Below are 22,691 nucleotides of genomic sequence, written 5' to 3'. Positions count from 1 at the left end.
ACTGGAGGATTTAGAAGATATTTTTTAAATTTTTAGGTCAGGCCTGAATGGGTTAACATTACATTCAATGGGAATGTCCCGCTCAGATCATCCAAAACTAGCAAGATGGTGCTGTAATAGGCCATATTTTTTGTATGCATTGGCGTCAGCACTCAATAATAAATAAAAAGTGGGATACAATCCTCACAAAAACAGTACTTCAACAACAGAACAACGCCAACAGTACTATAAACAGACACTGGCAAGCCAATGTCAGCTGGCATGCCAGCTGAGCTGACATGGGAACAAAAACACACAAAAATAAAGATAAAGAACTAACATAATGGTGCCAGCTGCAAGGGAGCTGCAAGAGGGGAGGCCACCCAATGGGCACCCATGCTGCCAGGGAAACAAATACAGTAAAAGAATAAAAAGGCAGCAGGTTGTTGGACACAATCATTGGTCCAACCCATGACTCCCCACTTCACATCCTAGTCACTTCCATTCTCAAAACAAGCCAAAAAAGAAAGAACTGAAATCATGAACGTCGGCACAAACTAATTATGTCAAAGGGGCTAAAGACTGGTAGCTCACTGACAGCTCAGATTGGGTTAAATGTGCACAGACATAGGGCGGCACTCTGCAGTGGGTCAGGGGTAGAGTGGCCACTTTCCAGTTCGATGCCGGGCTATCCTGAGAGAGTGTTTTGTAATTTGCAATTGTTCCCGATGAGAGGGTTGGTGCCTTGCATGGTTTCCTCCGCCATTTATGTGTGAATGTGTGTGTGAATGGGTGAATGTAATGCACATCTATGTAAAAAATAACACCCGTGTGAAGTGAGGGGCACTAATATATTAAAGTCTAACTCATGTTGATTATAAGTGATGTAAAACAAACGGTGCAAACACAAACATTAAATGCCATTAACAATAAAGAGACATTATAACGTAAATGTTCCCTTCATTGTCAATAAGTTTACAAAACAAACTAAAGACAAACATTAAACCTGTGTAAATGCACCATTTATCTAAGTCATAAGACATCATACTGTATGCTAAGTCCAGCAGTATATCTTTCACTACCCCTTATCAATAAACTAATTTGTCATTCATTTTTGAGGGGCCGGACCCTTTAGGCCCTCCGGCTCCTATGCCCAGCTGTGTGTGTCTACCACGGAAATTATTTTATTGGCTGAACACGGAATGTGGTGTATGATGATGTATGATGATAGGAGTGCCCCTCACTTGAGTGTGTTTTTTTTTACTATTTTGAAAAACAATTCAATAGGTAAGAATAGGAACAGCGAGTCGGTAGACAGAGAGCTTTGACTTCTGGCTCAGCTCTCTTTTTGTCACAACAGTCGGTACAGCGACTGCAATACCGCCCCTGCTGCTCAGATTCTCTGGCTGATCTTCTTTTCCGTCCTCCCCTCATTCGTGAGCAAGACCCTGAGATACTTAAACTCCTTCACCTGGGGTAAAGTCTCATTCCCTACTTGGACTGCACAATCCATCGGTTTCCTGAGAACCATGGCCTCAGATTTGGAGATGCTGATCCTCATCCCAGCCGTGATACACTCTACTGCGAACCGGTCCAGTGAGAGCTGAAGGTCTTGGACCAATGGTGCCATCAGGACCACATCATCTGCAAAAAGCAGTGAAGCAACCCTTGGTCCCGACGCACTGACGCAGTGTTTGGGAACCAGTGCTGTAGTGTAGCCCATTGGAAAACACAACACAGGGAGCTGTGAACATTGTGGGGAGGTCGAAACAGTAGAGCATGTGAAGTTGTAGAGCACGTGCTCAAAGTAGGGTGGAACTATTATGGATTTTGATGGTATTATTATAGTGAGTTGTTAGCGCTGACGAAGTCCACACAGGCCGAAACGCCTTCGTTATCAACGTCAGAGGTAAATAAATTCATATAAAAAGGACATAGGCCTACAATGAGTGCTTCTTAATTTCAACATTATTATAGTGAGAGAAATAATCGCAGTTTCATGATTATCATGATTATTACGGGTAATTTTATTCCACAAACCTATGTGTGTATAAAATCACACGAGCATGTGTAAATTAGAGATTTTATTATATTTTCTGCACATTGTTTTGTTGGGGTAAGGTTCTATAGATTTATATTAGAGTTTCTTCCTGGAAATAAAAACGTCTGGGTTTCCGAGGCTACTAATGGAGTAATTTGATTTGAAGATTTGAGTTTCTTCCTTTCTTTCTTTACCATTTATTATGGGTAACTACTAACTGGCATCCAATGTCCAATCAGTACAACAAATGAACAAACTGAACAAAATAGGACTTCTAAATAGACTAATAGTACTAGGCGAAATGAAGAGACCAGTTGGTGGCGGTAATGCACATAATTATGTTTGCCAACAGCCAATAAACTAACAGAACAAGAAGAAGGAAAACGAATACCAACGAACCACACACGAACACAAAAAGAACAGCCATGCGAACGAATGTCCATTGAAGCATTTACTCCAGGTTTGGCGGCTATATTTGTTATGGTTACATTTGATTCTTCAGTCGAATAACTGCATTGAATTGAACTGTTATCTCGCATTGGCAGCGCGTGGGAAACTGAAACTGCGTTGCTTTTTCTACACGAACTGCAGTGCTGTTAGCTGGCTAACTGCTACATTACAGAAACACGACTCTGTTTACCACACATTTTGATGTACTTGTTTACACATGCCGTGCTACGGTGCTAGTATCCACAACATTAAAGAAACATTGGATGCTTACTTTCTCCTCGCTATCGCTAAGTTATTCTAAGCTTGCGAGGTGGTTTGTTGTTTTAACCTGTTTTCCTCTCCACCATCAGCACCATGTCTAAAAGAAAAGTAACGTTTGAAGACGGTAATGGGGAGTTAGATCTGGACGATGACCCAATTCCTGCCAAGAAGGTGCAGTCTCTTGCATAACTAGCTTAGTTATAAAAGTAAAAGTCAGGCTCGATCAAATACATCTATGGTAGTCTTGATCCCAAAGCTATTGCATAACATTGTACTGAGTGTACAGTACTGAACTTCACAAGCCCAGGCATGCACGAACGTTTTAAGTTGAAAACTAAATTGGATTCATTTATATTGGTCCATACCGGTATCTTATTTGTTGGTCGATTAGTTCTCATTCAATACCATGTTGATGTATTGATTTGCTACTTTGTAAAACATTTACGTGATTTAATAAACACAACTCAGGATGGCCAATACAAAAATCTAAAATGACACAGATGCTGTCCTGGTTTTAATGGGTTAAAACAAAATGCCAGACACCAGAGCAAGTGAGCACATTACGCTTAATCAAAACTCTAGTTCAAATTGATATCCCATATGAGATGCTAACTTAAAAAATATTTTTGTAAAATGTCATTGAGATGTGAGAATAAATAACAGCAGTGGCACTGATACTTAAAGGGATTGTGACATTATAAAAAAGGTTTTGGAATTGTTTTCTAATCTCAATTCCACCCAAAAAAATTTAACTTTTAACATTCAGTAGATTTTCTGTGATCTGGGGTTTTCTGGCTCAAACAGGTGCTCTGATTTGCTGGCAGTAAGTGACATGATTTACTGCAAATCCCATATATGTCAATGGGATTTGCCAGCAGATGTCACTGTTTCACTGTGTTGCCTGTTTTCATTGTAGCTCAAAAGGCCCAAAAAGCCCCAAAGAAAACTTAAGACCACAGAAAATCCACTGAATGTTCAGGTTTTTTGGGTGTAATTGAGGTCATAAAACCTAAAAGAAAAAAGAAAAAGAAATGAAAATGAATGTCATAAAACCCTTAATATTTATATTTCTCTCTCTCTGGCTGGTGAATCAGATTTGTGAAGTTGTGACTGGACCTGGCTCCAGATTCAAGGGCAAACATTCCCTTGACAGTGATGAAGAAGATGAAGAAGAGGATGAGTCCAAGAGCAGCAAGTATGACATACTGGCCAGCGACGATGTGGAGGGTATGTCTAAACATTCGTTTATTTATTATTATTATTCATTGGCCCGGTTGACTGTCAAGGTTTCAGCCTCTAGGAAGAAACCCTAAATACAAAGTTAATACACCAATGCACATAAAAACGACTCCAGGGTGTCTAATGAGCTAATTCTTAGCTTACGCATGTTTTATGATAAATGCTTTTTTGTGATGTATTCCCATGCTTTTGTTCTAGCGTCTGCTAAATGCCTAAATTGTAAATTGTAATGAAGTACTGTCACCTCATAGACAAAAATAAAACAATTGTGGCACTCCATCTTTAAACCAGCACACCAAACATTAGATTTTCGATTGTGATATGAAAGATAATACAATTAGGTTAAACGGAATATGATCATGCTGTGATATTGTTGTACACAGCACAGACACAAACTTTGAAATTTATCGTTTTAATGTCTCGTTTGGCATCTGGTTAATGCTGCATTCATATGAAATCAGGCAAGCGCTAGATGGCAAACCGGACTTCATTTTATTGGACGGGAGCAGGACGGTAAACGGAGCAGGACAGCACTATTATTACTTATGGTGCTAGGGAATCTTTTCAGAATAAATGTGCTAAAGTGCCAAGCAGATGAGGGAGATTTTACTCTGAAAACACCCGCCTTTCATTTCCCCCAAACGCCTGCGTAAAACTGATCTCTCTTTAGAAGTGTTAATATTCATTTCTAACCGAAATGCATGATGAAGTCAGAAATTAGGACAGAACATCGGCGTTGTGATCAATCTGCCAGGAAGTGAAGGGCTGCGCACGCAGCAAAACAGGTCCGGGACGGGCTGAGCAAGGCAACTAGCAACGGCCACTGTCACAAAATATATATATTTTAGTAATCCAGTTTTATATAGATAAAAAAGACCATAAGACATGTCCACAATCTCCACATGTCTCAGACACCCCACGGTTTTATTTGATAGGATGTGTGTGGACATCCTAGGCGGCATCATAAGTGTTAAACGCTCAATATTAACGGGTCAACTAACATTCTCAAATCTCTCCGTCTTCTTTTAAGATATTTTTTGCGGCTTACGCCTTTTATTGATTTTTGAAGGGACAGACAGTAGGCTGACAGGAAACGGGAGAGAGATGGGGGGATGACATGCAGTAAAGGCCGTGTCGGGTCCGGGAGTCGAACCCGCGGCACACTGCGACTGGATTACCAGTCCGGTGCCCAGACCGTTACGCTACGGCCTGGGCCGTCTTGACCAGGGGGGCAGTCAGCCAGATATTTCGTGAAGCCTCATTTGAAATCGGTAGTTCATAATAATGGCCTGTTGTGGCGCTGGACTGGACCCAAAAAGCCCCATAGCTCCATAGAGGCCCATGTATTTTGGCCCAACTTCACCTAGACTGTATTACCTTAATAAACATGGTCATGAATACTTTCTTCTTCCAGTCACTAGTTTAAAGTCTCATTTCTAATGTCATAATATTCTTTTTGGAAGATTATGGTCCCATTAATTAAAAAAATTACCATAAAGAAAAAAAAACATTGCGTATGTTCTGAGGGGCGTGGCTACCGTTACAGTCTATGATCGGGATTCCCCTCCCACTCGAGTCAAAATAAAAACCAATGGAGAAGAATGGGGGAAGTCCCGCCTCGTTGTCTGGGCAGCCAATGGCCAGCTGGTCCAAAACGGAGCCAGCCAATGGCCAGCTGGTACCAAACGGATCTAGAAAGATGGCGACTTACAGTGCAGGAATAACAGGCTTCATTTTACGTCCATGTTAGACCCGGCGAACGCTTTGTCCATATTTCTTACAGTCTATGGTCTTGACTCACTCTTGAAACACATGCAATCCCTGCCTACCCATTACTGTAATTCCTCTAACCTTATGCTAAGCATAATATTTTCTGTATATGACGTCCCTCTGCCACCTGGCGATCGGATTGTATCAGCAATTTCTGACGGCCACAAATCACGAGTTGATGTGTACTAAATACTTTGAATACGTTTTCTTTACTCTGGGAATGTGACATTTTTAGGACAAGAGGGCGCAACAATTGAAGTTGATGAGGGGATTCCCATTACACCCTTTAACCTGTCGGAGGAAATGCAGGAAGGACACTTTGACTCTGAGGGGAACTACTTCGTCAAAAAGGATGAACTGATTAGGGATAACTGGCTGGACAACATAGACTGGGTAAATGGCAATTTTTGTGATTCTTTTCTCTTTCTACACGCGTGTGTTTGTATAGTAAAAGTATGTGTACTACTACACACACATTGTTTGAAAACATAACAATGTTTAAGTCTAGGTAAAATAGCATGCGTCCACTGGTCACAGTGGTCAGAAACCTACAGTAGTAATCTACAGTTTTAATATGATTTGAAAAATCTGTAGAATTACAATTAGGTTTGTATTGATCTTCTGTGCCTACAGTACACATCTCCTACTGTACATTGTATGCACTAGTACTCCTTGGAAATACAGAAACTCAGAATACATAAGTGATAAAGTTAATAATAATAGGAAAAAGATCATTTACACTGTAGGAACTATAGAACAACAAAGCTGTGGAAGGGGAAATAATAATAATGTGTCCGTTCACGCAGTAGCATGTGTGTATATATATATATATATACACACACACACCTACATGTTAAACTGTACAGTAATAAAAATGCTCTTTGCTTAGGTCAAAATAAGAGAACAACCTTTGAAGCAAAAGAAGAAAGGTCTGGCAGCCAAGCGTAGACGCAGAGTGGGGGATGAGGATGAAGCCGAGGAAGAGAAAAAGAGAGAGGAGCAGCAGGGAAACAGTGAGAATGAGGAAGATATGCAGGAGGAAACCGAGCCTGCAGAGGACCCGCTGGCGTCCTACACACCGTATCAGCTCACGCAAGCTGTGGTGGAACTTTTGTCACCTGGGGAAACGGTCGCTGCCGGACTCAGACGGTTGGGAGGCCTAGGAGGAAGAAAGAGGAGCAAGCTGAGGGATGAGAAACCAGAGGAGAACAAGAGAGATACGGAAACACTCGACCGGCTCACGGCACTGGCTGACAGACTGGTGGGGAGCGGGATGTTTGAGATCTATCAGCAAACCGTTGAAAAGCTGGCTTATAAATTGAAGAGCATGAGCCAGAGTCCGTCAACTGCACTCAGAAACCCTGGTGACAACGATGACAGTGATGAAGAGGAGGAAGAACTTGACATGTTCGCAGATAAAATCGATGTGAAGCAGGGCAGCAAATCCCAGGACAAAGGGGATAACACAGGTACCTCATTGATTACAGTGCTCCTGGTGTGTGATTTTAATTGTTAAAATGTGCTCCTTTTTAACTCTTGTTTGCTCTCTTCAGTGGGTGATGATGACGTGATGTGGGAGTACAAATGGGCCAATGAGGAAAGTTCAGAACTATACGGACCCTTCAGCAGTCAGCACATGCAGGTATTTTTACGATTATGATGTTAATGTTGTGCAAATACTATAAATATGGTACAATGCATTCATTTTCGTTCAACATGTTTTATTTTTCTCCCAACTGTTGCACAAAATGTGGTATTATGTTTTATTTTTTCTCTCTCCCACTTTTGAAAACCTAACCGGTGTGACCGGCTCTATGCTTGCGCTTGAAAGTTTTTGGCACACTGATAAACGGTGGCTTATGTTTGCAGCTAAACAAAACGATAAGTAGCATTATCCCCAATGAATTAACTTTTATTTACAATAGCCAGAATGTCAAAAAAAAAGAGAATGCATGTTGTAACAGTGAATCCACAACATCGCACCTTCATAAGCGTGACGTGATGGTCAAAGGATCAGTGCCCAGTGTGATGTGATAGTCAGAGGGCCAGTGCCCATTTACCTTTGTTTTATATTGAAATGGCTAATGCCATGCTTAATAAATCATTTCGTTTGGTCATTTAAAATGCTTACCTCTTAAATTTAACTGTTGACACGAGAGGGTCTATTACTGTTATGATCCTTTCATGCTAAACTACTGTACATTTTACAATGAATTTAGTAGTGTCCTTAGCCAAATTAAATTCCATTTAGTGAACAAGTAAGGAAACTGACGTTGAAATGCTATAGCATTCACTGCGTCATACCTCCACAGGCTGGTTTTACCTTTAACCCTAATCTGACCAGGTGGGCTTTAATCTTCTTATTGTCTTTTAATTGCAGGACTGGGTGGATGAAGGCTATTTTAAAGATGGTGTTTACTGCAGGAGGGTCGACCAAGAAGGCTCTCAGTTCTACAACTCCAAGAGACTGGACTTTGAGATTTATATGTGAATGTACCACCGTCTTACTCAAATCTATCCTTCCTCTCATCACTGTCCAGTGTTTTGATATGACGACATCTAAATCTTAATCTGATACAACAAATTTGACATGTTTTAATAAATTGCTCATTTGGCTTGTTGCTCTGACCCGTTATTTTTCTGGATTTTAATTGAGTCAGTGTTCATGAAAAAGCATGCTGTGACTGAAATCAATCTAATTTGGTTCCAAATTGATAAAGGTGGAGGGATATTCTTGGGTACAAAATGTTTTTTGATAACATTTTAAAGCTCTACATTCTGATGGTAATCATTGCTATAGTATAGACTAGTCTTTGTTCAGTAACATGGGTCTCCCTTTTCTGTCCAGCTCTTCAGTAAACACATTTTTCAGGATCCTATGCCACTACCAGGATGCTATTTTAGTGTTCCAGTGCCAATTTTGTCTGGAGGGAGACCAAAATGTTGACCAACATGCTGTTCCACAAATTCACAACATGAGATGAAACACGTATGCATAGATACAGTGGTGGGAAAAGTTTTCTGTATAAATTAAATGCATATAGTTACAAGTAAAAGTGGACTGTACAAAAGTATTGGTATTAAAATTTACTTAATTACCTAAAGTAGAAAGTACTCGTGTAGAATGTCCCATTTCACAAGTTTTCAAATCAAATATCTTGGGGGGGGGGGGGGGGGGGGAAGCAGATCTACACAGACATTTATATACTTTACATCACACTACTGCATAGATCTGAGGGGGTGGGGGGCTCCAAGCAGAAAAGGTGCCACTGTCCCTGACTTGTCTTGGACTAAATTCATAATCGCCAAGTCTTGCAGATGAGAGGTTTGTTGTACACCTCTCCCTAAGTTTAGTTAGGGAAGTGGTCATATACAGCCAGGCTACTATTCACAATAGCAACCTTTCAGATTTGGAATCATACTGCCCAGGCCAAGACTGCATACATGTAATATAAAATAACTAGCTGTCTGTCTGTAAACAGTTGAAGTGAAGAGGACACAGGCAATATTTACGCCACCATCACGCCACCACCACTCAGTGCAGCACCCCACCCAAAAAGGGGGGAGTGCGATTTTGTGTGTAGAGTAAAATTAAAAACAAATGCAACAAAAAAAATCCCTGGGCCCTGGCTAGCATAGAATGGATTTACAATCTACCAAGTCACTAAGCCACTGGTTATTAACCCGTAATTAACTTCAATTTCCCTAGGTCACTCGAGGACAATAGTGTATGTCATGACATATGTTTGTGTGTGTGGGCTAAAGAAGGCTACACTTTTCTGCGTGTTGCTTGAAGCGGCGTCCCCCGATTGGTCACACTGCGCGGGAAGGCCTGTCTGGCGGAAAGCTATGTCAACGTGCGATTGGCTGACGTGACGAGACCCCGCAGCCGTTACTGGTCGGTGCGAGGTGTGACCGTCTCGTTGTGACGTTGTGGTTGTTGGATGGGATGTGTCGACTTTCGAAGACGTAGGAGGAGGGAGGGCGCCGTCCGTCTCCGTCTGAGTGTCCGGCATGTCGGCTGCTTGGTAGTGCTTGCTTGTGTTTACGATAAACATGATCGCAACAGCGTGCTGCCTCTATTACAAACACATCCGTGGTGGTGGTAAGTTTGTTGACCGTTAGCCCGGTCTAATGATAATGGAGAGTGTGAATTATACTGGCCTGTGTGTGTGTGTGTGTGTGTGTGTGTGTGTGTGTGTGTTGTGAATGCGTTTGGTTTGTTTCCCCGTTAACCGCGGAAGGAATGCGCGCAAACGTCAGCCCAGTGTGTTGACGTCTGCCCTAGTCTGGTGGCTCTGACTACTCCCTGGTACTCAACGTTAATGCTTGTTGTTTATGTTTCTTCGTACGACTGCGTCTCGCCGCGCCGAAAATAGCCGACCTACAAGCTCACAGCGCGTGGCGCCCGCGACGCGCTGTGAGCTTGTAGATCGGCTGTTTTCGGCTTTTTTTTGGTAATATGAATCCGGACGCAACCATGTTGTTGGTTGGCTAAAAACGGCACCCTGGTTAAAAACGCGGTGTGGACCATTTAGTAAAATAAAGGAGGCTAGAAGGCTTACTTAAGCTGGGATGTTGGCATGGCTTGTAATTAAATTAACATCTGAATATATCATTATGAACTGGTCGTTTCCAGCAAATATACCGAGCATCTTTTTGATCAAAACCGCCATGTCAAGTGATGATACCCGTATGAAATGATCATCAAACACATTTGGTAGTTTGATTTTTAGATTAAAATGTAGGCTAATTATTGTCTACTTCGTCTTCGGTAGGTTACACCCTGAGTTTCAGTGTTAGTATTTAGCGTTATTAACTTATTATCATTCATTTACATTCATTTATAAAAGCTACTGTGGGAAAATAGTAATCACGATGGTTTGCTGCACGGTCAAGTGCGATGCACACTCCCCAAATTCTTCTTTTTAGTCTAATAAGAGCTTTCGTCAGTTATTTTCCTATCGTACCCTGGCTGCAGTTTATGCCCCTGTGCTAGTTGGATAATATATAGCCTGTGGGATGTCAAAGTTCTATTCTCAAGACATGTGGCTTTGTTTAAAATAGCACTTATTGGACTTGATAAACGATGCGCTCCTACAGGTCGATTTTGAAGGTGCAGTTTACCAGGTCGTGATACATAAATTGGCCTCGCTCTGCGCACATTCGTATTATGAAAGGCATATCGGCCCGTGTTGAACGCACTCGGCCCGTGTTGAACGCACACACATTTGGCATACCGCGTACCTGAATATTTTAGCATTGTGGGAGTGTCCATATGTTAATTATTCTCGCTTTGCGCAATTTGCTATTAAGCCCCTTGACCTAAAGACACTCAGCGCATAACGATTAGACGTGGGTCTGACCACCTCATAAACGCAAAAAGCACTGTTTGATTTGACACTTGAGCGGCTCTGGAAGGCTGGTAGAGTGTTGCCATGTCTGTTTATTATAAGCGGCTTATTTTTCTGTAAAGTTGCTTTGTGTGGTTGCTTTTCTTGTTTCTAAAGTGGTTATTTGGGCTTTTCTCCTAATGTTGTTTAAACCAGTGATCGTCACACAGCACATTCCCATGTCAAGGATCCCCAGATGAATGCATTTGCCCAACTAAGGACAGCTAATCCAAAAATTAAATAAAAAGATTACTTTTGAAAATAGCAGATCTATACCAGCTCACAATGCATCACATTCATTCATTAAAACTATGAACTCTGACTGCAGGGGGATATATAATGATCATTATAACAATGTGCAAGAACATATTTAAAAAGAAGGAAGAACTTTATATTTGTGGACAATCAAAATATGTTTTTTTATTTTAATGTGGTGTCATTCAAATTAATCTGGATATGGCAGACTCACTATTTAGAAAATAAAAACATGGCACTTCATTTAAAATAGGTTACAGACCCCTGTTATATGCGCTTATTTTTATAGACCTATTTACTTGTTTCTATGAGACATGGCAGCTTTGCGTCTTTTTAAAAAAAATGTTGAGATTAGAAACGGCCATAATTCTTTCATTTCTCAACCTTAAAAATAAATAAAAACATCTCCATAATCCGTGGGAAATGTGCTTTCATATGCTGTATCACACCCGATTCAAGTCTTCTTCAATAAAATGCTACGAGCGAACTCAGCGAAGACCATACCATCGGGGCCACAGCATTACGCAGCACGCATTCAACTCATTCCTTCGTCGTGACTTGAATGAAATAAAATATAATAAACGTTATTTTACTGGTGTTTTTCAATAGAAACAAATAAAGAGCGTGTGTAGGCTACTGTGTGCAAGTGCAACAGTGCATATACATGCATGCACTAGGCTATATTTCTTCCGTGTCGGGATGGTGATTGAGCTCTTCAAGTTCACAGCCCGTTTGGTCTTTCATAAAAAAACGTTGATATTAGCCTATAAACACTCATGGTTCTCTCATTTCTCAACCGTTTTATTAAATGTAAAAATCTCCATATTCCTTATGAATCTTGCTTTCATTCGCTGTATGGTACATGGTTCTATCGTTATCGAATTAATTAATTACTCATGGATTGGCAATTTGCCAATATGCTGCTATCTACTCGCAATTCCATTCCGATCTGAAAGGTGGGTCTGTTCTTTTGAGGCATAAAGGTGACAGCATGCAGTGCAATAGGAATAATTAACCCAAATGTGACAAAGGCATGTCATGTCTTCTATGGTGCCAGCCTGAAGAAATGTCATACCACGACCCCCAAAGTGCGCATTCCGTATGTGACATCAGCTGACTGGTAAAGAGAATAGTACGGACATGTTGATTGGGTACGTCTCAAACACGCCTTAAACACACCCATGACTAATTCAAGGCCGTTTTGCGCACTCCGCGGGGTGTCAAAAGCGCTTCTTAACATGCCCAAAATTGCAATATGACATACTACACGCCCCCAGATCATAATACTGTAATTAGATTAGTAATATAGAAGTAAGTAACATAGAAGTCCTAAATCGACCCCCTAGTCTGCTACTTTCTCAGAATATGGTTGCTCCACAGGTATTCTTCATCACAGAATTACATAATTATGTCTTGTATGTAGACTATGGAATTCTGCAATGAAGAATGCCAATTATGATTGTAATGCGAATAGGCATTTCCAAGAGTGCATCTTCTTCTTCTTTGTCCACTGCTTTTATGTTGAATTGATATCCTGCATGCCTTTGGTTTTTGTTCATTGTTGTTGTTTACAGAGGAAGACAGACAGGGGAAGAGAGATGTTGACATATCCCTCTGACTCAGATGCTATTCCCCCAAACCCATTCTGTAGTAGTGTATCCCCCCAAAGTGAACCTCCACCACCCCTCCTTTCCCTTCCCTCCTCCACTCCCAGGTATAGTTATCCTGGCACCATTTGCTTTGTTTTGTTTATTTCATATTTTTTTCCCACCATGACATTCCTTTTTGTTTTTGTTTTTTTTAATTAATTGCTGTTATTAGGAATCGCATAAAGACCATGTTCACAACTTCCCTCTGTGTATTTGAAACAGGAAAAGCTAATATTTAGGTTATAGGCCTAATTGTTTCAAATATTCACAGATCTCAGGAGGATGAGAGAAAGTCTGTCACCAGGAGGAGTGGTCGCATTAAGGGGTTTAAAAAGCAGATTCCAAAAAAGCAGAGCCTCAAGGACCGTGTGGCATCTGAGAGATCATTCAGACAAACTCCGTCCTTCACCAAGCAAGAGAGGGAGAGTGGCATGGTACTATATAACTCTAAAAATCTTTATTTAGAATTTAGATGAATGAAAGGAATGGAAATAGTTGCAGATACAATGTCAATCCCATCCAACTGTAACACTCATGTAATACTAATAAGAATACATTTTATTTATAGTGCACTTTACATTTTAAACAAATCTCAAAAGTGCTACAGTTCAGAGTAAAAACCAAAAACCAACAAAAGTCTAAAAAGAAGAAATATTTAAAAGCATGTATCTTTCTGTAGGTGCAATTGTCACAATCTCTGTCAGTAAATCTGCTGAGAGTCGATTACACACACCTACAGCAAAATGAGGTTGGTTGGTCTTTTTCCCCTGCTCCACTCTCTGTCTCTGTCATGCTCGCCCTCAATTTTTTTCTCTGTCTATCTGACCCTCTTGTGCTTTCACTGGCATGTCTGCATGCAATTGCCTGCATTTGCTATTAGAGCTTCCCCTGATAGTTAACTGTTCGTGCAGAAGCTCTAATGCCTGTATCACAACAGTAATGACCTATACTGTACAGTACACATTGCATTGGTGTGCGGGTTAATTGGGTGATTTAATCCTCCTTCATGGTCTGTTGCACCTGACACGGACAAGCAAATTAGTCTTACTGTGACCTACTAAAGCCTAGACGACAAGATGTACAGTGTCGACAGTCTAGTGCAGGGATACTCGAATAGCTGAACCTGTGGGCCACATTACAAAAATGGCAAGGGCCAGTTGATAAAATGACAACGTTAATGATAGTTGATAACTTCCCTATTTTATTTGCTTTATTTCCGCATAATGCAGTGGTTTTCAACCTTTTTCAAGGCCCATTATTTATTCAGCATTTGAGCCACAGACCATTTGACGAGGCCTCTCAGACCTAAAACTAAAGAATATTTTGTTATCATTAGATATGACCACTGACATATTGTATGAAGACAAATGCAATGTGCATTCTGGCTTGGCCTTCCATTTCTATTCTGGCAATGACACAATTTGTAATCAAAGTAGCCTAAATTGCTACATTTAGGCTACTTGAATAATTCTGGTAATAAGTAATAGGCCTAAGTCTGTCCGTAAAAGGGGAAAAAAAGACAAATCGTCGATTTTAATGACCGTTTCAAGATATTTTGGCCATTATCTCTGGAATGGAAGGTCCAATTTGATCAGTTTAAAGCTTGTTGGTTGAAGTGGCCCGCAGGCCTGAGTTTGAGTATCACTGGTGTCTTCTTTTTTTACTCTTTTTGTTTTTGTATAGAATCTACAAAATATATTCTGAAATATTTTCTTTGCAGGATACCCTTGATTCTGAGGATATCTCAGATAGCCCAACAAAGTGAGTATGCACTCTTAATAGTTTTGTGCTTGTTATGTGCATCACATTTATCACATGTTGAAACTTTATATTAGGCTTTTTTTTCTTAGAATATATTATTTATATTATTTGTCCTCCTAGAAAACATATACTGCAACAAATGACTGCAGTCTTGAAAGCAGTACCTGCTTTGCTGCATCATAAAAGGCTGTACTCAAATTTACTAGCTTTATTTGGTAGTCTAAAGTTTAAAGGCAAGTGGATGGAGATAGTCAATAGGTGTCAGCATTTCAGAATATGTAAGGTCTTATCAGAACATCACTTGTAGCTCAAGGTACAACATTTTCTCTTAATGTGACATTGAAAGGAAACCATTTGTTTTTCTTTCTCTTTCAGTGAACACTGAACTGCACATGACTTGTTTTTGTCAGATTGTCTCATATTTTGGTCCCCATGTCTTTGTCAATTATAGGCACCAGACAGGCAGAAGGGTGGATGCTAATCTATCTACTAAAGAAAATGTAGGACAACGGCACATTGGAAACACTGCACAGAGCCTTGAAGCTCCTTCATCAGACATGGATAGATGTGGGCAGTTGGCTGTTGAAACTGCACCTGCGCAGACAGGATGGGTTATTGGCCCATTGTTTCAGTCGTTGAAATCAAAGATGGCCAGTTTCACAGAGATAGTCATGACCCCTGTTAAGCTTTTTAAAGCTAATAATTCTCTACTGACCGGTGACCACACAGATGAACTGAGGCAGTGTAAGCTGCAGGCTCATAGCCAAGCATCTGATAGTGAATGCTCAGAAACCAGCAAAACCTTTCATGCATATGGGCAAGCTAAGAATGACAACAAGAAGATGGAAGCTGTTCCAAGTGATAAGCATAGATCTGACTTTATGTTGAGTTCTAGTCAGCTGGAAGTAAAGCTTGTTCCTTGCTCACCCCAACAAGGGGGCACTGATTTAGGAAGTGGAGGAAACCTCAGACGAATTTCCATTAAAGACTCTCGAAATGTAACGTTTGTTGCTGATTCATCACCACACGGCTGTGCAGTGGATGACTGTGTGACGACTGAGAGGGAAACCGACGCACTTTATTCTGTGTCTTTACAACGCAGACCATTGCCTTGCAGTTCTTCTGAGAAAGTGTCCAAATCTATGGCTACTTCTCAAAGATCCACTTCTGACAGCCCTTGTCAGCCTGATGGTAATACAGACAACAGTCCCTTCCCTCGAAAAAGCCTACGGAATGTATCAAAGGCGGTTACTATTCATGAAGGTGTTCTAAAGGCCCAGGGTGAGGCAAAGCCTGACTGTGTGGCAGTTCCGGGGGTGAGAATTGAGAGGGCAAAGCGGAGATTGAATCTGAGCTTGAAGACTGACACTGAAGCAGTTTTGATGAAGAGAAAAAAAGCAATAGTGGATGAATGTGCAGAACATGAAACATCGAGGGACAACCTGAATGTGTGGCCAGGCAACGGCATCCCAGGAGGGTTAGTGCCAAGGAACAGGATTATCAAGATGGATACTGTCCAAGACATGGAAATGAATCTCTGTGCTACTGAAACAAAGATAAATGTTTATAAGGATACAAAAAGTAAATTAACTACAGGAAAGAACAGAGTCGAGAGACAAAATCAGTTTGCTAAAGTAAATGAAGCAATGTTACTTGCACATTCTAATACCATGCTAGCTTCCTCACTAGATCATAATAATGGTGTGTCTGAGATTAGCCAAAGGGACAATAACATTAGGAATACCAGTGGTTCAAACAAAATGTCCAAGAAACTAACCAATAGCACTCCCTGCGAACCTAACGGCAATGATCAAAATGTACAAATGGGAACTACCATGACTACCACATTGACAAAAAAATCTCAAGATGAACAGTTCACAGGTGTCCCTGATCAGCCCATGCAGGTACAGCTGTGCAGTTTTCAACCGACATCTGATTTTCCCCACAGTTCAGACGACTACATGAACACAACCTTAAATCTACTCAAACGGAAATCACTAAAACAAAATAGTTTTATTTCAGAGACAGACACTTTGGATTTGAAGGAGGGAGGCGGTAGAATCGGACCCAAGCATTCATCCAAGAGGCTGAAAAAGAACAGCAGGGTATTGGTTATATCTGAGCTAGGTGTAAAACAATCCACTGAGCCATGTATGGACCACTCTACTTCATATGATACTGTAAAAAAAGTCCAATCGAAAGAAGTTGGAGATAAAACGTCCATGGAGTCTGTGTCTGTACGTTATGAAATGACACCAGGGGAATGCTCTGAAAATGTCACTGAGATACGTCTGATTGATGGTGAAGCCACTAACCAGAGTCAGACCAAAGTTTTTGAGGACTTAAAAGAAGAGGAGGGGACAGATGGGGTTGATGTCAAGGCTTCTGTATCCGAGCCAAGTTGCCATGCAAGACGAGTGAAAAATAAGCGAAGGAGAAGTGCAAACCATAGGAGAAAATGCATGGTGCTTAGTAAAAGACATACCTATGAATTTGAGGAAGAGATGAACACAATTGCTGGTCAGACTCAGGAGTTGGACTTGGAAGTAGGAACATGTACGTCAGACGACAGCCTTTCTAGCGGCCTTTCACGGAGTTACTCTTGCCCGGACATGCCAAACCTTATCCGCCATGACACACCCTGGAGCCCTGCCATGCACTGGTCACAGCATGGCAAGATCTACGCATCACATCCGCACCAGTTACCCAACCTTCCTCCTATTCTCCATGCACATACACCGGCCAGGCGCGCTCGCCGGCACACCGTCGGCAGTGCGGAAATAGAGAGAGAGATTGCGCCTCTGTGCCTGCGAAAAGAGGTGTACCCCTCAAGAAGATCTGCTTCCTGTGGAAGCATCACCTATGTGCCACTCTCTCCTTCTGATTCCCTTTCTGCCCTGGCTTCCCGTTTCCTTTCAAGCCCACTGGCCTTCCTCTCCAAGCGGTTTGAGAACAGAGTGGTGGCCACCGGCAGCGGTACTCAAAATCACGTCTCTTCCCCTTCCTCGGCTAGTGTTTTCACAGCTTCTGCGTCTTCACCCAGCTCCTCTGCTTGTTACTTGTTCCCTCCAAGAGCTGACACCTCTGCAGCCGCTGTGTCCTCTGTCTCCAGGTAACTAATAAATAAATTAACTAATAATAATAAATAAACTAATAAATGTATATTATTTATAGATTCTGATGTGTGCCCACCGATGATGGTGTAGTCAACATTTATGAGTTTGTCCCTCTTCGCAGGTCGTTGGCACAGATTCCCCTGGAGTGTGAGACTAGACAACAGAGTGGGGACGATGAATATGGCGAGGACACGAGTTCTTCCAGTCAGGAGTTTGAGGAATTAACTTTGAGAAATGAGAGGTCTTTCTCGGATTCAGAAATCAAGGTATGAATTATTGTACCCACATGAGTGCAATTACATGACTTATACTTTTGGCACTATTGGAAACCTTTCTTTCATCGCCATTCGCCATTGGTTGATATAATGTATTGGTTAGAGATGATTGATAAATTGTTTTCCCAGAGATGACATTTTACACACAACGTACACAGTATTACAGACTGTAATGCACAAAAAAAACACAAACATATTAACTTTTTACAGAACATGATTATTAATCACTGAGTTGGTGCACTATACTTAGTGCTTACTATATTTAGTGCTTGTATGGCTCCAGAACCTATCAACACCTTTTTGTGCTCAATGTTATGTTGTTTAGCGATGTTAATCCCCTTTCTCTTCATAACAGGTGGTGAAAAAGCATGAGGAACGGGGGAAGGTGTCGTCCATAAGGATACGCAGAGGATTACCAAAACCACAAAACAATCTCACGCCTATGGGCCTGCCCAAAGCCATCAGGTACATGCTGTATATTGTGTTAGACATATGAGAAATTCACTAATGTCTTTGTACACGGTAGAGAGTTTATTCCCCTCATGTTTTTCAGTTACTATGTTGTAACTGGAAAACATTGGGAGATTGTGCAGAAAATAATTTCACCCACTTCTTTAAACTTGTGATACAACAAATAAATATGAAGTTTACATTTTTGCTGGGTTTAGCAGGTTGGCTGTTGGTTGATACATTTTCTAGTTAAGCTAACTAGTAACTACCCATTAGCTATCCTCACCCTGTCCAAGAGTTTAAAATATTTCATCTTTAAATAGGATAGGATGAATAGGGTTAGATTACAAATATTATTAGATTTATTGCATAGCAACAGCAGGTGCAACGTCATTGCCATGCCTCAACGATCTATACATTTCTGCTTGCTAAAATAGGATATGGTAATTTCCTGTGAACAACACCGCAAAGGCAATGACTCAACACAACGCAAACAACTTGCATATTAAAATTTTACAACACATAAAGTGTGTTTGTGTGGGCGCTTGCTCGCTCGCTCTCAAGATAAATTAAGGAAAAGTATTCTGTGAGCAGTAACAGTTTAGTGCTTGTTAGTTGTAGGGAATCCTTTGCAAACAGCAGATAAAGTTCTGGAGCACAGATGCAGATCTGGTATTTTACTGGTACAAATAAAACTGCTTCGACACAGTCATCCAGTGTAAGACATGTCAGTCTTGTTGGTCATGTCAGTCTTCTTGGTTATTTGCAGGCACATGCAGGCCAATTTCACAAGCTCTGACTTCAAGTAATAGTCCACTGTGTGGTAAACATTTAAGAAGAAAATAAATAAATAGGCTAACGTGGTGAGCCGAATGGTCCCAATCTGAATTTAGGATCTGAATCTCAATCCAACGGACAAAACCTCAAAGCTCGGGAACCAAACAAATCTAGGCTCAGCGCTAATCACCAGGTTACCCTAAATGGCAACCAGACTGATTAATAACTTCTTTCTTATGTGTTCTAACAGGCTGAAAAAGAAGGACTTCAGTTTGGAGGAAATTTATACCAATCAGAACTTTGCCATGCCCCCTGAAAGGTGAGACAATGTAATGTATCAATCATCACATCCTGGCTTTATTGTTTATCCTAATTTAGCTTCCAATCAGCACAGCGGCCAGAACAAGCAGTAGGATACACTGATGCAAGCGACAGTAATATAATCCCCTAAAACACTAACAGTTGTGTTTGTTGGAACACCCGGACCAACCTGGAACTGGAAGCACAATATGTTCGCCATAGAAAAACGGTTGCAAATAACTCAGTTTTTACTAGATTACAAGCCGAAAACACAGCACTCTCTAATGCAACATTATCAGCTTGACTGGCATTGCCGGAGTTACTGTGCTGACCGTTGGCATTGGCCTGGTCATTGCATCTGTGAAATAGGTATAGATATAAACTCTTCTGAGCTGTGCACCGTTAAAGAAACCACATGTGAGTTGTGCTCACATTAGTTACAGTGTTCATAATTCTTATGAAGGAATAAAAGTTAAAACATCACCAGTTCAGGTGATGGGTGTGTAGATGGCCTGATTGTTGACTAGCTGAAAGAACTTGAAGCTGGAACCAAGCTAGTGGGTATCACCATGTTCTGCTTAGCTAGGTCACAGTCAAATGCATGGCTCATTCAGGAAAAGGTTATTTTTCTTTGCTTTCTCTGCTGCGTTGTAATCCTCTCAAGAGTAGAGATCTGATTGCTGAGGTCTCACAATCACCAATTTGATAAGAAATACCAGTAGTAGTCGACACCTGTCCCACAGCAACTATTCAACTAGTCATACTCATCCTTAATCATAAACCAGTTATTAGTGGGGCTGTTCAGCTCGTTAGTGCCGCATTATCACAACACCTATAAGGCAGGAATATCTCAAACAATCAGCTATAGGCGCAATGAATCTGTACCATCTATTTGCCCTTAACCATCATTAATTTCATTCTCATGTTTCAGCCGACTGGAGACCATATTTGAGCTGCCACATAGTAGACGGAATGGTTCTCAGTCTGTCTTTGGCCAGAAGCGTATCAAACGTTCTGTCGAGTTCCCAGAGGTCGGTGTGCCAAGAAAACCAAAGAAGCCAGTTGTTAGTGCTCCTTGGAAGGCCGGATGTACCCCATCCTTGGGCAGGTCAAGGCGCAGCAACTACAATAATTCTAAAGATGAACCGTCCACCAGCATGCAAGAACTGGACTCGCTTCTTTGCACCAAGCTTGACCAGTTGGATTTGTGGGTAACGCTTGATGAGGACAGTAGCTGACAAATGCTTATTGAAAATGATTTGGCTTTGCAAGGTTTAAAAGAAAACGTAATTGCATTTTATTAAACTGTAGCTTCCATCCAGTAGGATGTTTCACATCTTGTGGAACTTCTGAACACAAAATACTACCATCCATGAGCTGTATTTATTAGTGTTGTCATGATAATAAAATTAAGGAATTATGCTATTTTCATTGTGTAGCATTGGTATACTATTGTAATTGCACCTCTTTTCTAGAAATAGTTTGTGTATTAAATGTGATTTGTGTGTGAATTTTCTACCTTGCCATTTCTGAACGCGAATATCAATGTTTCAGCCATCCATGTATGTTACTTGTGGAATAAGCTGTCTAGAAACAAACATTTATTGACACCGCCCAGAAACAAACATGATCACAGTCAATCTTATACAGTACATGGTAAACCGTGATGAGCCTTTTCTAAGAAGTTCTATTTAAACTTTTTGTGCTCCAAATTATTATTGCTTTGTCTGTTTCACTGCTATTACAAGGCCAGAATAACAATCTCAGTTATTTCAGGATTTTATCCATGTGGCTTTGTTTCAAAACATTTTCCTCTGGCAGCTATTTTCCCTCTAGAAATGCTGAACATACCTTTGTAAACATGCCATTAAGAGATTCGAGTGTGATTTGCTATAATTAGTTTGTTACGATTAGGTACTGTGTATCTGATAATGGAGCAAGTTAAATGTAAATGTAGATTATTTTGATTCAGCTCAGGGGTAAAGAAAGCTGTCTTTGATTGTCAAACATGTTTAAGGCTGGAGGCTGTAGAAAATCCAACATGTAAATGTCATACCACTCCCAAAAGCATTTAGCACCCATTGTAGAGGTGTATAGGTATGTCTGCTTGATAGCTAAGTTGAGGCGAATAACAGTCCAAGTCCACACTAATTATCCATAATGTATAAATGATGGATAAGGGGTCAGGACAGCTAGGCCTTTTTGGTGAGGGGTCAGAATAAATGATGGACTTAGACTGTTATTCATCTGCTCTTATAATTGCGTTTTCTTCTTTGTGATATTTATATAGCAAATGGCATGTTGAAGAACAGCCTGTATGTTTTCTTTATACCTTTGCCTAATATTAATAAAGATTGCCTTAATTGCAAGATCTTCTGTATAAATAGGTATTTCATGTGTTGAATTGTATGCCGCTTTGTAACAATCTTGTCACTGTTTTCATGAGGGTATATGTTGAAGCTTGAGAAATTCAGCACAAGTGTTTTGTTTTTATATACAAAAATGTTTAATGATGTTTATATGTTTGAATATTATACAGCATTACTGATATATATATTACATGTAACAATGCAACAAATAACCTTTTTTGGCTAATACATGAAGCATATTGTTCATAGTAACGAAGCACTGCCGTGATTTAACATCTTTGTTAATCTTCCAAGTTAAAGTCCCAATTTAAATTTAAATACATATATACAATACATTTTCTCACTATTGTTTTAATTGGCCGATTTAATTGATTCAACTGAATCACATATATACCATCTCCACTTACATATAGTGATGGTAGCAGTTCCAGTTGAGATGGAATAGTAAGGCTTTACCTTGGAATGACTTGCAATTCTTTAATATGCATCTTTATGTCAGTTAAGAGTCATGTCAAATAAATTAAGCAGAGTTTATCCAGATGTTTTCCTGTACTCATTTGTCATTGAATATATATACAGTCCCAAACATATAACAGTAAACAACAC

General features: G+C 40.5%; 2 protein-coding genes across 3 annotated transcripts; both read left to right on the top strand.

The window, feature by feature from the left end:
- Window positions 1–2,370: 2,370 nt before the first annotated feature.
- cd2bp2 (CD2 (cytoplasmic tail) binding protein 2) lies at window positions 2,371–8,361 on the top strand. The gene is made up of 7 exons (XM_083779360.1): window positions 2,371–2,480; window positions 2,821–2,902; window positions 3,826–3,958; window positions 5,976–6,133; window positions 6,630–7,209; window positions 7,294–7,382; window positions 8,121–8,361. Exons 2-7 carry the CDS (start codon window positions 2,825–2,827, stop codon window positions 8,229–8,231), a joined length of 1,149 nt encoding a protein of 382 aa, XP_083635486.1. The 5' UTR covers window positions 2,371–2,480; window positions 2,821–2,824; the 3' UTR covers window positions 8,232–8,361.
- A 1,330-nt stretch (window positions 8,362–9,691) lies between these two features.
- On the top strand, window positions 9,692–21,141 carry prr14 (proline rich 14). Of its 2 annotated transcripts, XM_083780626.1 has the most exons (10): window positions 9,692–9,845; window positions 12,963–13,102; window positions 13,309–13,471; window positions 13,717–13,785; window positions 14,758–14,798; window positions 15,250–17,910; window positions 18,036–18,180; window positions 18,545–18,654; window positions 19,667–19,735; window positions 20,648–21,141. In XM_083780626.1, exons 2-10 carry the CDS (start codon window positions 12,987–12,989, stop codon window positions 20,952–20,954), a joined length of 3,681 nt encoding a protein of 1,226 aa, XP_083636752.1. In that variant the 5' UTR covers window positions 9,692–9,845; window positions 12,963–12,986; the 3' UTR covers window positions 20,955–21,141. The 2 variants fall into 2 exon arrangements, with proteins under 2 accessions (XP_083636752.1, XP_083636753.1); XM_083780627.1 differs by lacking the exons at window positions 12,963–13,102; window positions 13,309–13,471; window positions 13,717–13,785 and having other exon boundaries at window positions 9,699–9,845.
- The last annotated feature ends 1,550 nt before the right edge of the window (window positions 21,142–22,691 follow it).

Source organism: Protomyctophum parallelum, assembly GCF_964188405.1.
Source record: "Protomyctophum parallelum genome assembly, chromosome: 13".
In the NCBI taxonomy this organism is placed as follows: domain Eukaryota; kingdom Metazoa; phylum Chordata; class Actinopteri; order Myctophiformes; family Myctophidae; genus Protomyctophum; species Protomyctophum parallelum.
This window is presented reverse-complemented; position numbering and strand designations above follow the sequence as displayed.

Bases quoted from the DNA above. Each gene is read 5' to 3' on its own strand.
- cd2bp2 (XM_083779360.1), top strand. From the start codon at position 2,825: ATGTCTAAAAGAAAAGTAACGTTTGAAGACGGTAATGGGGAGTTAGAT. The intron at 2,903-3,825 runs GTGCAGTCTCTT...CTGGTGAATCAG, and splicing joins ACCCAATTCCTGCCAAGAAG to ATTTGTGAAGTTGTGACTGG. The intron at 3,959-5,975 runs GTATGTCTAAAC...TGACATTTTTAG, and splicing joins GGCCAGCGACGATGTGGAGG to GACAAGAGGGCGCAACAATT.
- prr14 (XM_083780626.1), top strand. From the start codon at position 12,987: ATGTTGACATATCCCTCTGACTCAGATGCTATTCCCCCAAACCCATTC. The intron at 18,181-18,544 runs GTATGAATTATT...TCTTCATAACAG, and splicing joins TCTCGGATTCAGAAATCAAG to GTGGTGAAAAAGCATGAGGA. The intron at 18,655-19,666 runs GTACATGCTGTA...GTGTTCTAACAG, and splicing joins GGCCTGCCCAAAGCCATCAG to GCTGAAAAAGAAGGACTTCA.